Source organism: Protopterus annectens, chromosome 5.part0 (assembly GCF_019279795.1).
Source record: "Protopterus annectens isolate FY-2018-M chromosome 5.part0, PAN1.0, whole genome shotgun sequence".
In the NCBI taxonomy this organism is placed as follows: domain Eukaryota; kingdom Metazoa; phylum Chordata; order Ceratodontiformes; family Protopteridae; genus Protopterus; species Protopterus annectens.
Window position 1 is genome coordinate 277,249,223 of NC_056735.1, and position 16,745 is coordinate 277,265,967.

A 16,745-nucleotide genomic window follows, 5' to 3' on the forward strand; every position below is an offset into this window, starting at 1 on the left:
GTATGACACATATCATTTCTCTTCTGAATTGGTTTCTCTTTTGAAATCAGAATCATTCCATCGTCATTAATGGTTTGAGGCTTAAATGGCTTTAATAATAATAATAATAATAATAATAATAATAATAATAATAATTACTATGCATACTTCAAGATGTTGTACCTTTCTCCTACGTTCATTATAAACATGCTCTTATGTTCCTTTTTCCTTCTAACATTGTTGCAAGCCATCATGTGTGTAATATTTGTGTATTTTTCATTGCTTGTACCTTCATAAGTATGCATGGTTTTATTATAAAAATAAAAATTATTTTTGAAAAAAAAAAAAAATAATAATAATAATACCTATTTATTCAGCAGGTAGGTTCCCAGTGGACATGAAGTCTTTTTTGCAAGTGCGCCTCAGGAACAGTGTTATGACTAATGACTTGCTCAAGGTCACACAGTAGGCAAATGAGTACTGAAGGAATCAAACCCTGTACCTCAGGAATTATAGTTCACAGCCTTAACCCCCTGAGCCAACTATTAAACAGCTTTGCAATGGGTGCAATGTCTTTAAATGATTTTGATGCAGGCTTTTCTGGTTCTAGTAAACCATGCAGTAGTTATATATTTTGTTGTCTTTTTATGTAGCCTTAAAGCTTTCTTTTCATTTTGTGACATCAGTAGTATTTTAAAATTCTGTTTACTTGTCTTCTGCAATAGCATCAAAAACATTTATTTTTCCAGTTTATCTGGCCATTTTAGGCCTGTTTTGACTTACAAGCACTTTCAGTATATTGGGGCAGGTGGTGTTCAGAAACCTATAGCAGACAGTTGTGTGTGAAATAGCTTAATGAGCACAAGATTGCAGGGAAAGGGCAATTCAGAGACGCTTGTAGTGTGACCGTGTTACTGGAGAAACAGTGCGGTTTGCATTGTTTACAAATCTCTTTATTTCTTTATTGCTTTTGTTTACCGGTAAAGTCTGACTGGGCACAAGTCCCATTTTCAATGGAGCTCCAGTGAGAAATGCTGCATTTTACAGAATCAGTAGAAGGCGGTTGTACAAGATTTACATAACAAATGTGCATACAAACATAGACTAGTAACAATATGACAGTTAATCAAAAAATAATAAATGTATATGCATAAAATAGTAAATGAACTTAGAACTGTAATGATATGACAGTTAATGAAAACATGAAATTTAAATGAAGAATACGGTAAAAGATTAGCTAATATCAAGCTTATGAGAGCCTAGATACTTACACATGGAGTCAGATGAAAATGGATATGAAGTAGGAGACAATGAAGTAATCATAGGATGAAGATGGTTACAAATTATGAAGCAACATTGAGGAGATCCAGGTAAAAATGTGTTAGAGATCGTTGTGGAGAGGGACACATAGATGATAGAGATTGTGAAGAAGAAATGGTATTGCGGCCAGTTACATAAACGAGTGGTGACAGTAAGGGTATGGAGAATATCCAGGGACATGACATGTACAGAGCTGGCAACTGAGTAGATAGGATTTTACTTGAGATTTAAATGGTTTTAGGGAGTGTTGTCGTATTGCTAGTAGGGTGTTGCTCCCAGAAATTAACAAGTTGATTTTCCAGCAGAATTGTTGGGTTTGGATACATCTAATGGGTATTTGTCCGATGAATGTAGTGGCCTGGAAGGATGCTATGAAAGGGAAAAGAATATTTATTTCTGGTACCAGTTATGATAGAATAAAAGAAGCATGGAATAGGAAGAACTGTGCAAACTATTCCAAGTAGACAGACTGTCTAAAATGAAGTTTAGGGCCTACACCGAATTCTGGGGAAATATGACACATTAATGAGAAGGAGGAATTTAATTCCACCAAAAGCAGTTTAAATCTTGACAGAAGGGAGGATAGTGTAAGCAAATAGTAGGAGCATAGTGAGTAGATTCTATAAAGCATTAATACTGGATAGATGGATTTAAAAAGTGAATTTAAAAACAAGGTCAGGTGGGCCAACTGAGAGAGTAATCTCAGACCACGACTGGAGGGACATAGATTTAATTCCCAGGGAGGCAAAGAATCACAAAAATTCTGAATTTTTGACTGGAAGTGCCTCCAGAAGTATTTTTATACATGGGACAGGATCAACAAAGTGTTCCTTTTGCCAAGTAGGAGTTGTTGGAGATGTGAGAGTGGGGTGTTGGGAACTTGGGAATATCTTTTTGGGTTTGTCCCCATCTGGAAGCATTCAAAAAAGGAATACGTGAGTTAGTTGAGAGAATTGCAAAAAAATGCTCGACTGGTAAATGAGAATGATTATATATTGAATTGGGTATGGAAAGAATGGGGGAAATTTCCAACAAGAAATCTGATTACGTTAGTAATTTTGTTGTCCAAAAAAGCAACAATATGGAAATAGAAAACAGATAAGGCACTCAAGATTAAAGAGATGATAGAGTCATTAAAAAGGTAAGGGATACTGAAAGACAACTGTTAAAAGAAAGACCTTCTAAACTGCATAGGTGGAAATGGGATTGGTAAGATAGCACCCATATGGAAGTTCTGGAAAGTCTGTAATAATTGTCAGAAACATAATGCATTAAAGATGAGGTGGACTAGGAATAATGAAGCAGAACACCTAAATATTCTGCAGCCTGTAGGGTGGAATATGCATTGTGGTGAAGGTAGCTGTAAAGAAGATTATTGTGCAATCTGCCAGTTGTATATGCATAAAAGAGGACTTATGTATAGTTGGTACTTATGTAGGATATATTTGTTGAGCACATCTTGAAGCTACAAAGTGTGTCCTGGTAACAGGATGTCCTTTTATGTTTAACGGAGGAAAATACCATTGTTGGTAGTTCTGATAAAACCACCTCCTAGGAAATGTTTTTGAAGATCTGTATATCTGACATCTGAATAATGTGTGTTTTGTGTTCAAAAACTAGTTATAGCTCCTTGCAGGTACAGGATAGCCACATTTTTCCATATTTAGATGACTTGCTTACCTTTGCAGAGTCTTTTTCAAAGTGTCAGGAATCTCTTACTTGGATGAGAGGTCTCTTAGACAGACTGTGATTACAAGAGAACATTCAGAAGTCTTTTTTTGACTCCTTCACACAAGATTGTGTTTCTCATTTCAAAGAGCTTTCCTTTCAAAGGTAAAAATAGATCACTATCTAGATCTTTTTCTAAGGTTTTCCACTCAGTCTTTGGTTACTGCAAGGGAATACCTCAGGGTTTTGGGTCACATGGCTTCACTTAATCTCATGATATCCCTGGCAAGACTCCACATGAGAAAGATACAATGGTATCTGAAATCTGTTTGGTACAATGGTATCTAAAATCTGTTTGGTACCAGCACCAAAATCTATTGTCTTTTCAAATCCCAGTGCTGGGGATTGTCAGAAGAGAAATCACTTGGGGGAAACCGCAAATATCCATAAATCCAGGTCTTCCCTTCTCCGCTAAATATGCTTGTGCAGGAATGGCATGTCTTAGGTGTGAGGATTATGATTGAGTCTTTGATCGTAACCGTCTTATTTGTTCAAGAAATGGATGTCAGGAAGTTCAGCTCACGAACAAGATGTGAGAAGTGATTTTTTTCACATGGAGAGTACCTTGGGTATTATGTAAATCTGTAAACAAACATCACTTTGACAGTTTACTAAATGCACTTCTTTCTATTTTATCTGATTTAAAGATTATTTTAAACTACTATAATTTCAAGTAGAAAATGGTTAACTTCTACAGACTGACACTCACTGACTGAGACTGTATTTTGTAAGCACTGTAATTATTGTCTTCAACTGGCTAGATGAAGATTTAATGTTCTCCAATCATATACCGCCAAATTTGGTGCATAGTTTCCACAGAGTTTTTAACATGTGGCTAACTGAGTGAGAGGGTGTTTTAAATGGGGTGCACCTTTCCTATATATATGTTTTCCACCTTAGACTAGAGCATTTTAGAAGCAGTGGAAGTCTAAGGGTGAAAAAATAATACAAAGTTTCAGAATAAAGAGCAACTTCACATTTGCTGACATTCTTCCCATAAAATTCCTTGGGGATTATATGTCTTTTATTGGATGCTCAGGAGTTCTTCAAATCCTGCAAGTCATGGAAAAATATCAGAAGAGGAAACCTAAGTGCCTAGGAAACTGGTTGACTGGTGGTTCATTGATGGTGGAGGCACCTATTATCAAAAAGAGCAATGTTCTTTAATAACTACATAAAACTCCAAGTAGATACAAAACTTTCTTTTTGGCCTGGCCTGATAACTGTGGGGAGGCTAACACCTTTATATCCACACTGAAATACATGCATAGTCTGTTGTGAATTAACATTGTTTTTCTGAGTATTCAAATCTTTCCATTAACCTTTTAGTATTGTAGATTATACTAACATTTCTTCACTGCCAAGTTGTTCTATAAAAGCAGCAGTCTGACTGTGTTCTCCTACTTGTGGCTTGAAAAGTTAACTGTTGTATAAAATTTATGGGTAGCCCTTTTTAAGTGGATTTTTGTTCTTTTGCAGTGTGTGATCCAGTTCTTGGTGACAAGTGGAATGGCAAAGCCTCTATGGTTAGTATATACTGAGATATGAACCTATATTAATACAGCTGTTAAAAAGACTGATATAACCTTGATATCTCTAAAAGATGCATTGCACTGAGTGTTATACTATTGGCTTTGAGGTCTGACATGTTAGATTTCTTATGCCTGCTGTGCTGAAAGACATTTTGAAGCATTGTTTACCATTAGCTAATATGATGTACTTTTTCAACCAATGGATTTCAGTCCTGTTCTAGGGAGTGTGAGTTGACCTTGTTGCTAAATGGGTACCATAGCTACAGACCAGAATGTAATACAGAACTGAGGTGCAGTAGGACTGTAGTGTATATACAGCTTTTTTTTTTTAACACATCGATGGGTATTCTCCAGAAATGAGGAAATGGCCTAAATGTTTAAAAGAAGTAGGTAGGCAGGCTGTTTATGGTTGCCAACATCCTAAGACTTCTCACATTTTTTGATAGTAGAGGTGGGGACTGTACTCTGTCATTCTATTACCTGGTGTGAGTGAATATATGAACTAAGCACCCAAGGCTGTATTTTGGCCAGAAGGGAGTGCTCACTGAAATGAACTATCACTGCTGTGACAGCCAGAGCTCTAATTGCTAGTAATAAGTAGTATAAGGCTTTAATTGATATAAAGTGAAGTTTTTTTTGTGTTCTCTGTCACTTGAGAGGTTTTATCCACTTGTGCATTTACTTGTATGGTATGGCATGCAGTAAGAGTTGTCTTGAAGTTTACCGCTAATCATGTTCTATGGCTTGTGGAATAAGTGGACTTTATATGCCAACAACCAAGGAATAATTTCTTTTGACTCACTCCTTTTAGTGCAGTAGATTATTTTTACAGTAATCTTTGACTGAGCGTGGGTAATGCTGGATATATGTATAGTTGGTGTAGTTTGATTAGGAGGGCAAAAGTAAAGTAATGAAACAGAGCCTGGCTTGAGTAAATCCTCCATTACCCATGTACAGGAGTTGATTATTGCTGTTATATAATGACATTATTTAAGAAAAATGTTTTTTACCTTTTCTAATTAATGTCATTGTATAAGCAAACTTTAATGTTCCTCCATGGCTTTTCCTCTCTAAGGAATGTTTAACGAGTGTATTCTGCATACAAGGCCAGCCTTAGCATCTGCAGGGTACAATTTTAGACATTTTGAAGTCCACTAAGCCATGTCCCCTCTCAGCCAGGCTGACCAATTACGTTATGCCATACCTCTCTGTTTATGAGGTTGTTTTTCAGATAGTGAAGCTCCAAGCATTTTAATCAAGCCACACATATAACCTAAAATTTTCTTGCCCATGTGGACTACTTTAAATGTGGTTCTTTGCTTCCCCAGAAAAAAGTGATTTTACTAATTTTAATTCCATTTGATACCTAGCTCCAGTTACAACAACTTTCCAAAACTGTGTTACAGTGTGACCAAAATATTGCCTATTGACTCTTCTTTTGTGCAGAATGCACTGCATTGTTCCACAGCCCTTTGCTTATACAAGTTTTGCAGTGTATAATTACACACCCACACAGATGTGACTATTAGTTGCAAACACTTGTATGTGTATGTATATTTCAAATGTCCATTTGAGATCAAATACATTAATTAATATGTAAGTATGTAAGTAATAACCTAGACATGTATCTCAGCTTGCTACTGTAAAAGCCATAAGTTCATAGGTTGTTAATAAGCTAACATCCCCTACAGTCCTTACAAGCCTAGACAAAATGTTAAGCTATCAGTTTGTAGACTATTACAAGTGTAGCTAATAACCAGAGGTCAGAAGCAAACCCTCTACTTTGTATCTGTGAGGTCAAGACCTTAACCATTCTGCCAACCGTTTCCACCGTCCAGTGCAACCAGTTTCACCCCTACCTTCTCCAGTCTCAGCTCAAGTCAGACACAAAGATCCAAATTCAGTAACAAATTTTATACATTGCTCTTATATTTCTAGAAAGTTGCTAGTGCAACAAGCTTTGCATTAACCACTATTTTTCTGAAGGGTATGAAAACTGAAACTCACGTGCTTATCACCATTTAGCAACTGCCACATACACCAATCTGCAATAAAACCATAAGTTTTATGAGGAATGGACCACAAATGTGAGGCAAAACTGGGGACAGTTGACACAGCTATGCATTTGCACAGACGCACACACACACACACATGCACACGCACATGCAAACACACGCACACGCGCGCACACACACACACGCACACACGCACACACACACGCAAACACACACACACACACACACACACACACACACACACACACACACACACACACACACACACACACACACACATACACACACACACACACTGCTGTTGTGCTGCTGCTGCCATTTTCTATGGTTTGATTTCATATACTGACCCAAATATATCCTATTTCTTCACACAGGGAAAAGCATTTAATAAGCGAGCTGTAAATATTGCTCATAGAAAGTGACCCTCAACTTTCCAGTCCACTTTGAAGCAACAATTCCAACTATACAGCTGAAATGTGTAGCGCTTACATGCATACAGCTTGCTAACAACATCAACTAGGAAGTTCACAGGGTAGGTAAAATCAAATATGTTACTTTATGCAGTATATAAAAAGTTCTTTTGATGAATATGATTCACTGTTAGTACAGACAATGGAAGCATTGTTTCCTTTCCTAATTGCTCCCCTCATGGTGATGTAAGCGCCAGATCAACAAGGGAATCCATGGCTCTGCCACTGACGTGTATGTTTGTATACACCACAGACCCCCCCCCCCCCCAAAGAGCTGTTGTCACCGGCTTGAGATTATAAGTCTGTTTCCTTTTTAATGGTTTTCATATAAGCACTACCTGTAGTGGTGCACTAGCATACTGGGAGACACCTCACCCTCCACCTTGAATGGGGCATTTTGTCCTGCACCTGTAACCCATTCCTCCAGCTCTCCCAACACTCAAGACGTTATTCAAACTCAGGTTGTCTGGGGCTGCCAGCAAGACTTTATCTCCTTCTGTCACAGAGACGAGGAAGCAGTACTTTTCTGAAGGAAAATTTTGCAACACTAATACTGCATACAGTGCAGCTGTAAAGATTAGAGTACATAAAGTGTACCTTTTTTATCTACAAGAAAGCTGCATGGGCTGGCGTAGACCAACAGCACTCAACCTGAAATATGACTGTTGCAGATTAAATGGAATCTTAAAAGGAGAACAAGGAGACAGAGTTTTACCTGGATTTACAGTAATGGGACATGGGAAACAGGGAGAAACAAAGCAGGCAAAGTCAAGTCAGTCAAGTCAACATAATATGCTTACCAAGTGTTTTGCCTTGGCAGAATTAAACTAAAATAATCCCTGTTGTTACCACAAATAAAAATTAAACTTCTAAGGAACAAGGGTTCTAATTTGGGTATGGAAAACTTCAGAGTATAGAAGTTTTAAAGGAGAAATCAAGACCATGCAGGCTGAAGTATAGAAGGAGAAGAGAATGACTAGGTTTCAAGTGATTGCTTGATTAGAGGGAGGAAATATGGTAGTCTGATATCAAAACCTATCGTACAAATTTGAGCTGAGTAACAAGGTGTTCAAGATAAAGCTTCCAGATTCGGACTAGGCCATTTGACAGTGGCTACAACAAAGCAAAAAAGTGACATTTAGGAATAGGTGGAGAACAAATGCAACACACGCAGAAGTAAAACATATGTTTGAAAATATTTGTTTAAAAATGATGGAATATAAACAAGATATTTTGCAAAAAATGAAAGAAAGAGGTGAGAAAAATAACTAGGTAGACACACAAAAGAGAGGAGGAAGGAGACAGATGAGGAAGGGGGTAAAGAAATGTCATAAGTCATTCTGGCAAATTGGGACCGGTGATGAAATCATGTAATGCCCACAAGTAATAAAAAGGATGATGTTAAATTGGATTAGTTCTGCTGCACATGTGAACTAGTTTGTGTTATAGCAGCATCAACTGGTGAGAACCTACTTGGAGGAAAATCTTCCTTGAATGTAAAAAACTGTTGGCAAGCCACGTCCTTAGTTTCTCTGGGTTAGTGTGTATTCAATAAAGCGATGGACCTAAAGGACCTGGCAACAGCATAACAAAGCTGAATGAAAGCAGTGCTTTGCCAATCAAGGAAAGAAGACTGGTTGTATTCATGGGAATAAAAACTGACGCAACATTTGACTGAACCACTCTTTACTAAAACTGAGCAATAAATACAGAAGGAATTCAAGGAAAAAAATAGTGGTTACATAAGTGTACAGACCGCAAAAGTACAAGGATAATTTACATACAGTAGTTACTGTATGTTAAGGATCCTAAGGGATGCTGTTGTGTTTATTTTTTTCACCATCTACTACAGCCGAATCTAGATGTAACAAATTTGCTGTAAAATTATTGGCATTAACTTCAAATGCTTTAAGTGCTCCAAATGTCAGATGTTTACTGATGTTCCAAATGCTTTCTTTGCTGAAGTTTATAAACAATCTTTAGTACAAATAATGACAGAAAACAGAAAGAGAGGAAATTCATATATATTACAGCTGGTTACTAGAAGAACTGCAAAATGGTTTGTCTCACTGTAGACCATGAAGAAGCCAGAATTCAGTCAACAGAGATACAGCCAGAAATTTTTGTTTTGCACTCAGACTTCCTACTGCTGTCCCCCAACACATACATATACAGTTATACCCCATATATCTATACCTATCTCTCTCGCTATTTCTCTAAATATATATATATGTGTGTGTGTGTGTGTGTGTGTGTGTGTGTGTGTGTGTGTGTGTGTGTGTGTATATATATATATATATATATATATAATGTGTATATATATATATATATATATATATATATTTATATATAAATATATATATATATATATATATATATATATATATATATATATATATATATATATATATATATACACACACACACACACATATATATGGGTTCACTATAGAATCCCAAAATCCTGAAATCCTGAATTTCATTATTTCAAAATTCTATAGCCAAAAGCTTGAAATCCCGAAACCTCATAACCGCGAAATTTAAAATCGTGAACCTACACTACAAATACACCACACACATACACATACACACAGCCCCCCCCCCACAATCAAACATACAATCCTACACTACAGACAAGCAGGGGGGCACCCCCCATGTTGGCGGTTGCACCCCCCACACCCTCCTACTTATATATACTAACTCCGAGATCGCACAGTCACACACAGACAGGTAACTCACACCCACACATTTCACAGCCCCTTGCACACACACATCACAGTCAAAACACACACTAACATACACTAAAGCCCCTAACCAATACAGTCATACATACTTACCTGAACTTACACCTATCCATTCACACACTGCAACACCAGAAGCTCCAAACTTCAGTATTTCGAATTTTGCGCTTCTGGCATTTCGGGATTTCAGGGCTTCGGTGTTATAATTTTGGAATACTGAAATTCGGGATTTCAGAACACACACACACACATACACACATATGTAAATTTGTGTGTATATATATTTTTTTTCAAGTTTATTTTATATTTGTTTACTGGGGTAGTCTGATTGGGTAGTTAACCCATTTTCAGAGGAGGCCCGGGGGAAAAGCCCCAAGTTGCATACAATTCATAGCATGTTCAGAATAAAGACATTTAAAAATCACAGTTATAGTAAAGTATAGAAAAATGTAGGAGAAAGCAGTCATAGGTTACAAACATAAGTTGTACATTCAAAGGAAAATTAACACTAGGTGCATAGTATAAGAGCAATGCAGTTATATGCACATTTGTCCAAAATTACATGGGGTCTCAGTCAATATTTATATATAAATTTATGCTAGAGCATAAGGTTGAAAAGTAATCAAGGATGTGTTAAAGATAGAATTTATTGTGTATAAATAGTTGAAAGTAAACAAATATTATTGTTAGGGTATAGTTTTAAACTGTGTTAATTTATGGGTGCCGTGATTTTAGACTGCTGAGAAAATCTGGACAGTTGAGAGGGGTTATAGGCACAGCCATTATGTTCAGTCACTGCAGTCCAGAAACATAGTGCCATGAGACCACATGAATGACTTACTTTAGCAAGCAAATAACTGGTGGTAGTGGCAACAGTAGTGTTGAACTGAGCCTACTACTACCCTGCCCACCACTCCACGGCCAGTGCTCTAAAACAAACCCCATGTCAAACCCGATAAGAAGAGGTTAAACAGCCTATTCTGAATATCTGGTTTTGCCTGCCAGAAAAAAAAATACTTAACTTAATCCCTGGTTGTCAAAAAACAAAAATACAGGGTAAGCTTGCTTCTGCCTTAGATTTTGACTGCACTTCATCTGAGCTCTGCCCACACACCACTGACTCACTCGGTATAAAGGAAAGTCGCAAGGGATTTTGGGATATGTAGTCTGCTTTCCTAGTGAGGCTGTTGCTTATGCGGGGAGTAAGACTAAATATCATTAAATGTTTCGCTCTACCACAATAACCTCTTATGTCTACGAGTCCCTTGAAATGCTTCTTCCTCTTTCAAGGTAGAGGATGAGGTTACGCAGCTGGGGACTGGTCAGAGTGATGATTTTCTGCAGCACTGAAAGTCAAAAGTGTGGTGGCCCCCATAGCTGTGGGGCCCTATTACATCTAATCAGTCCAGTTGGCATAGACCCAGCCCTCTGTGTATGCATTGCCAGTGTACATGTTGATGCTTGTAGAGCACAATGCACAGAATGCCGTTATTAAAGTATTATTCTGCTAGATTTGTAGTGCAGAGCATTTATTTATATTTTTATTATCCTTTATCAAGTGTTTTACATAATATTTCCCTGCACTGAAAATCTGGAGTAGACTCTTGAGTCTGGTAATCTAGTAAATTCTCTACTGAATATAGTAGTTTCCGGATCACCATTAGCTTTGAAATCCATTGTTGTAAACAGTTGTTGAGGGATATGTATGTAATAAATCAGATACAATTCCAGCACTGATCCTAAATCTGTTCTCTAAGCCTGACATGTTTCTGTTCAATACATTATTTCTTACAAAGGAAATTTATACCTTTTCTCCTCCTCCTGTTTTTCCTCAGGTTTAGAGCACATGATAATAAAAGTATATGTTATCAAAGACTGAAGAGTCAAAGCCAGCATTTAAAATGCATATACCTAGGAGACAAACATGCCGCAGTAATAATACTTTTCATTAGTGAACAAATTCTCATTAAGTGATTTTAATAGAGATCTAAAAATTTCCATTCTTGCTGTGACTTCAAAGTAGAAGCAAATTTTTGTTGGAGTGGAGAGGTCCTTATAGTGTTTATTTCTAGACTTTGGTAGTCTACCTTCTACAGCTTTGGTTGATTTCTTTGGTTATGTTCTGTGAAAGCTTGTTGCAGATCACTGGTGTAAGGTTAGGTATGCTTTCTCTTCAGTAGATGCTGCTGTCAACAATTATGTAAGTCTGTATGTGATTTTACATCATATTCTTACCATATTTTTGTAGAGAATATCTTCTTAAAGTATCCATTTATCCATCGTAAGAATGCCAATAACATTTTCTTAAATGTATTCTCATGATACCTGGGATCTAAATTATAAATTCTGCCTGGGATTTAAATCACCCTTTTTCATTTTATTACATTGTATGTGGTTCATTACCAGATACATTCCAGGTCTAGTTGAATGATCTCCCCTGAATTTATCAGTTTCGAATACACCAGTCACATTTTCAGACTGTTTTTGTATCATTTGCAAATTGTGAAAGTGAAACCACATTTAGAGAATACAGAAACAGCAGCTGTACAATAGAAGCTAATTTATATTCTAAAATGAATGTTGATTGACTCTGCGCAACTTCATGCCCATTGTAAATCGGCATTACTGGTGTAAGAAGTCCAACTAAAAAAACGTACAAAACTAAAGTACTAAAAGTATCATTTTATAGAAAAAGCACTTAACAGCAACTCTCCCAAGGTGACATTCACTTTGCTGTAGTTCTGTGCCTCAAAAAAAAATCTTTCTAACAAACTTTGCAAAATGCAAAGTCTGCAAATTGCTATTTCATTCCCATGCTTATCCTTGCAAATCCATCTTGTACTTCTGTAGTTCATGTCCATACCTCTCAACTGTCCAGATTTTCACAGACTGTCCAGATTCGTGTCTCTTATTTTTTGTCTCTTTGTCATAAGATTTTGGTTTTCGGGCAAACCATTGAGGACTGAAGCCAGAAAATAATAGCAGACATTTGAGTTTCAGATTTCATATATTTCAGAAAATTCATGCTACTGCAAAACTTGTTATTGTATCAACATTCTAAGTTGTAAGAGCAATATGTAAAAAAGTGTCCATATTTTGAGGTCTTTGTCCCGCCATTATATGAGGCTTTGCCAAGATTTGTTGCACAAAGACATTGAGAGGTATGGTCATGTCAGAGAACAGCAGTTAAAAGCACATTTTAGCAATAACCCATGACTGGTTGTGGGTATTACAGGATTAACCCACGGTTGCATGGTTTAATCATGAGGATGAAACTGTTATACAATGACATTATTTAAGAAAGAAATTGCTTACCTTTCTTGAATAATGCCTTTGTGTAATGGCACTGTAGTGTTCCTCTGCGTTCTTCCGTGTTTGCTGATGTACTGTGCATGCATAAGGGTCTTGATCCCATGCTTGCACAATACTTTAGTGCTGTTCAGAGGAAGCAACAGAGAAATGTGAATTTCCATTGTTTTTTTTTTTCCTGCCACTCAATGCAAGAAAGATGTGCAAAGCCCAGCATAACTGGGGGAATCAAAGGTCCAAAATATGGACAGATTTTATTGCTCTTATAAATTTAGAAAGTTAATGGAATGAGAAGTTTTATGTTAACATGCATCTTTTGAAGGATATGAAGCCTAAGTGGCAGGGCTAGTCACTGGTAAACTTTGGCTGTAGATGAATGTCACTGTTGAAGTGACACCCCAACTCCATGTGAAAAAATGGGAAAAAGGGGTTGTGGCTGGATGGATGGATGAACCCTAAACCTCATATGTCTGTCATTACTTAATGATATGAATCCCATGTGGCTTGCCAGGAAGCGGCATTTTTTATGAAGAAAAGATGAAGACTATGAGGTGAAAATCTGGACAGTTGAGAGGTATGAGAGTCTGACAAGAGTTTAGGAGGGACAGTGCAGAAATGTATGGAAATTCAGGAGCATTTCTGTTTTTTTAGTTTGCAGAATGTACCAGATTTTTTTTTATATTTTGCTCTGTCCCCCATAGAAAATGGCAGTAGAAAAGGCTGACTACTCATAGCAAAACTTTTTTTCTGTTGGTATATGCTTGATTTACAGTGGGCACGCTGGTTGGGCAGTCCAATCAGCATGCGCATTTTTGAATGGAAATGAGTCGTTATTGCATAATTCTGTTCGTTTGTTATTCACTCATTCATTAATTCATGGTTAATTCATTCATTTATTCATCTTTTGTTCTCAGGCTTAGTCCCACTAGGTTGGTTGCGTCCTTTCAGGGGAGGCATGATATAGTGTTTATACTGACTGCTGGGAGTTTGGGCAGGACATTGCTGGGACATTGCAGTAACCCCCTATCTTCTTGGGTGTTTTGTCACCTCTGGTGCTAAGATGATTAGGAGGAGACTGCTGGTGTGATGGATAGTGAGCTGCTTGACACTGCTGACCACAGTGTGGAGATGGCTGTGCCAGCAGATGATGAAGAGCCTGTCGTTATCCCAGAGGCAGTGCCTGTACCATGCACTACTACTGCATTTGATCTAGCTGAGGGATGACAAGGTACTCTCTTATAAGGAATCAGTTGAATGCTTTTGTCCCTGAATACAACCTTTAAAAGGTTTAAATATTGAAGTGAATGGCTTGAAAGATGAGTTGCAGGATGAAAATGGAGGTGTACTTGTACTAAAAGGGAGGCAGAGATGAGTAATGAGAAGCCTGTGTAAACACATGCAGTAGTCATAGGCTTAACAACACATGAAGTAAGGAGTAAAAAATACAGCAGAAGAAAATAATACTACTCAAGCCAGTGGTTCAAACTACACACGAAAGTAAAGAATATATAACCAGACATGACAGTTTTTTCTGTATAAAATGTGAGGGCTTTAATACAGCTGTGTACTGAACATTTTTTGTGAACTAAGATTTAAAGTATGTTACTGTGTGGAAATGAGAAAAAAATGATTTTCTTTGCAATGGATATGTTGTGGTAGAAAAAAAAATCCAAGAAAAATTAAAACTTATTGTGCAATGCAGAGCTGCTGTAGCACTAACTGTAGATAGCATTATAGGTTCCTTTGCTGATAAATTTCTTGAGATGTACAGTCACGTTTTGATGACAGACAGTTGTGGACTGGGGAGTGGGAGATGTGGGTTTTTCTAGAGATTATTCATGGAGAGGTTGATAGGTGTTTACTAGGCTAACAATTACAACGGCCTTTTTAAGCCTAGCCATGCATCCCAACTCTCTGACAAGTTCTGGTATCCTTGATAAGTATGAGCAGAGTCTTGGCAGATGAAACATTTACAAACAGGGGTCTGGGTGATACAGGTTGCCTGTGTCCATTAGAGACATAGTTTCCAAACCAGGAATTAATTTCCTGTACCCCATCCAGTTGTCCAAGTTACATTTGCCAAGGGTGACAACTACAAAAAGACAAAGGAGGGGGCTTTATGATAATAGGACAAAATCTTGTTAATTTTTTGGTTTATCTGAACACCTTTCTTGTAATAGAAATCAAAAGTGTTGTTCTCAGTTTGGGAAAAAACATGCTCACTTTAAAATGGCGTAAAATGACGTGCAAGAAATGCTGTGCTGAAAGGCATTTATGGGGGTATTTTGAAAATAAAGCACAAGAAAAGAATGAATTTTTGTGTTTTATACAATTGAAGGGAGAAAACAGAAGCAATGTAGAGGAGGTAACTATGGAGAGAAAGTTGCATAAAAGATGGTAAGGAATGTGTCCTTATGGAATGAAGGGAAAGATTTTTGCATAAAAATGTTTTAGACACTGAAGGGAAGAAAAACAGATACTTGAAAAAGGAAATGTATATTGATTGGTGATGGGTGAAACAACGTTAAGAGGAAGATAAAGGGTAAGGGGTAAGATGTCCTCAAACACACAGATTGGAAGAGGATATTATAAATGTAGTTGCAGTATAAAGGGGATTCAAAAATATTGGTGGTCTTGGACTGTTGTAAGAAGGCGACTGTAGATGTAATAGGTAGATAGGTAAATACTAGGCTATCAGTCTATAGATTATTACAAGCCTAGCCAATAATCAGAGGTCAGAATCAAGCTCTGTATCTTGTATTTGTGAGGTAAAGACCTTAACCATTTTACCACCCCCCATACTTGTTAAATGTGTAGTTTTTAAATGAGGTTCATCCAACACAGTTTGATTAGTTATGGTTTGAGAATACTATATGGACATTTGTATAAAGAGCATTGTTCAAGAATAGCAGATCTACTGACAAATAATGGGTAAAATAATGGATACAGTGATGGGAAAGGCGAATAAGTTAATGATAGCAGGTTTTGAGTTAAAAATAGTAAATTAAAGTTACTTGTAGTGTATGCACCTGCAAAGAATATGGAGACAGCAGCTATTTGAGAGTCTAAAAACCTTTGCTGTAGTTAAAATGGATATAATTACTGTGGGAAATTTGAACTGTAATTTGCTACAGAAAGGGAAGAAGTAAACATCTGATGTCAGAATGATCACGGAAGTAATGATTTGTGATAAATTGGTATTTGAGAAAGAAACAGACTTTATATAAAGGAGAAAACATGGAAATAGATGCTTTGTGTAGTCAGAGGGGAAACAAAATTAAGATAAGGAAAGGATATAAGAGATTAACAAGGAGTTGTACTCCTAGAGTGGGTTTTAGAAAGGTGGTTGCAACGTTATGATAAAACCATGAAAACGTGCTCCTTTTTATAACAGTTCAAAAAAGTTTTGTGTAGAGTTTAATATAAAGTTTGGAAGTGATTGTCTCTGGTGATTGAAAGGGCAGAAAATGTTAAGGTAAAGAGCTTATATAAGTTGGTGGTTGATAGTTTTGAAAGTTTGTTGGGACAAAACAAAATAAAATGTCTGGAGAAAAAAAGACCATTCTATGAAGAAATTAAGAACAAAAGAATTGTTAAGAAGACAATGTTTCAATTTAAAAACTAGGAAAGAAGTAATATTATGATTTTTGA

General features: G+C 36.9%; 1 protein-coding gene across 1 annotated transcript in view; it reads left to right on the forward strand.

Annotated features, from left to right (window-relative positions):
- PDXK (pyridoxal kinase) overlaps positions 1–16,745 on the forward strand; it is a 933,402-nt gene that overhangs the window by 581,588 nt on the left and 335,069 nt on the right. The window contains exon 5 of the mRNA XM_044072247.1: positions 4,507–4,553. Within this exon, the coding sequence (XP_043928182.1) occupies positions 4,507–4,553 (47 nt within the window). The remainder of the gene's footprint in view (positions 1–4,506; positions 4,554–16,745) is intronic.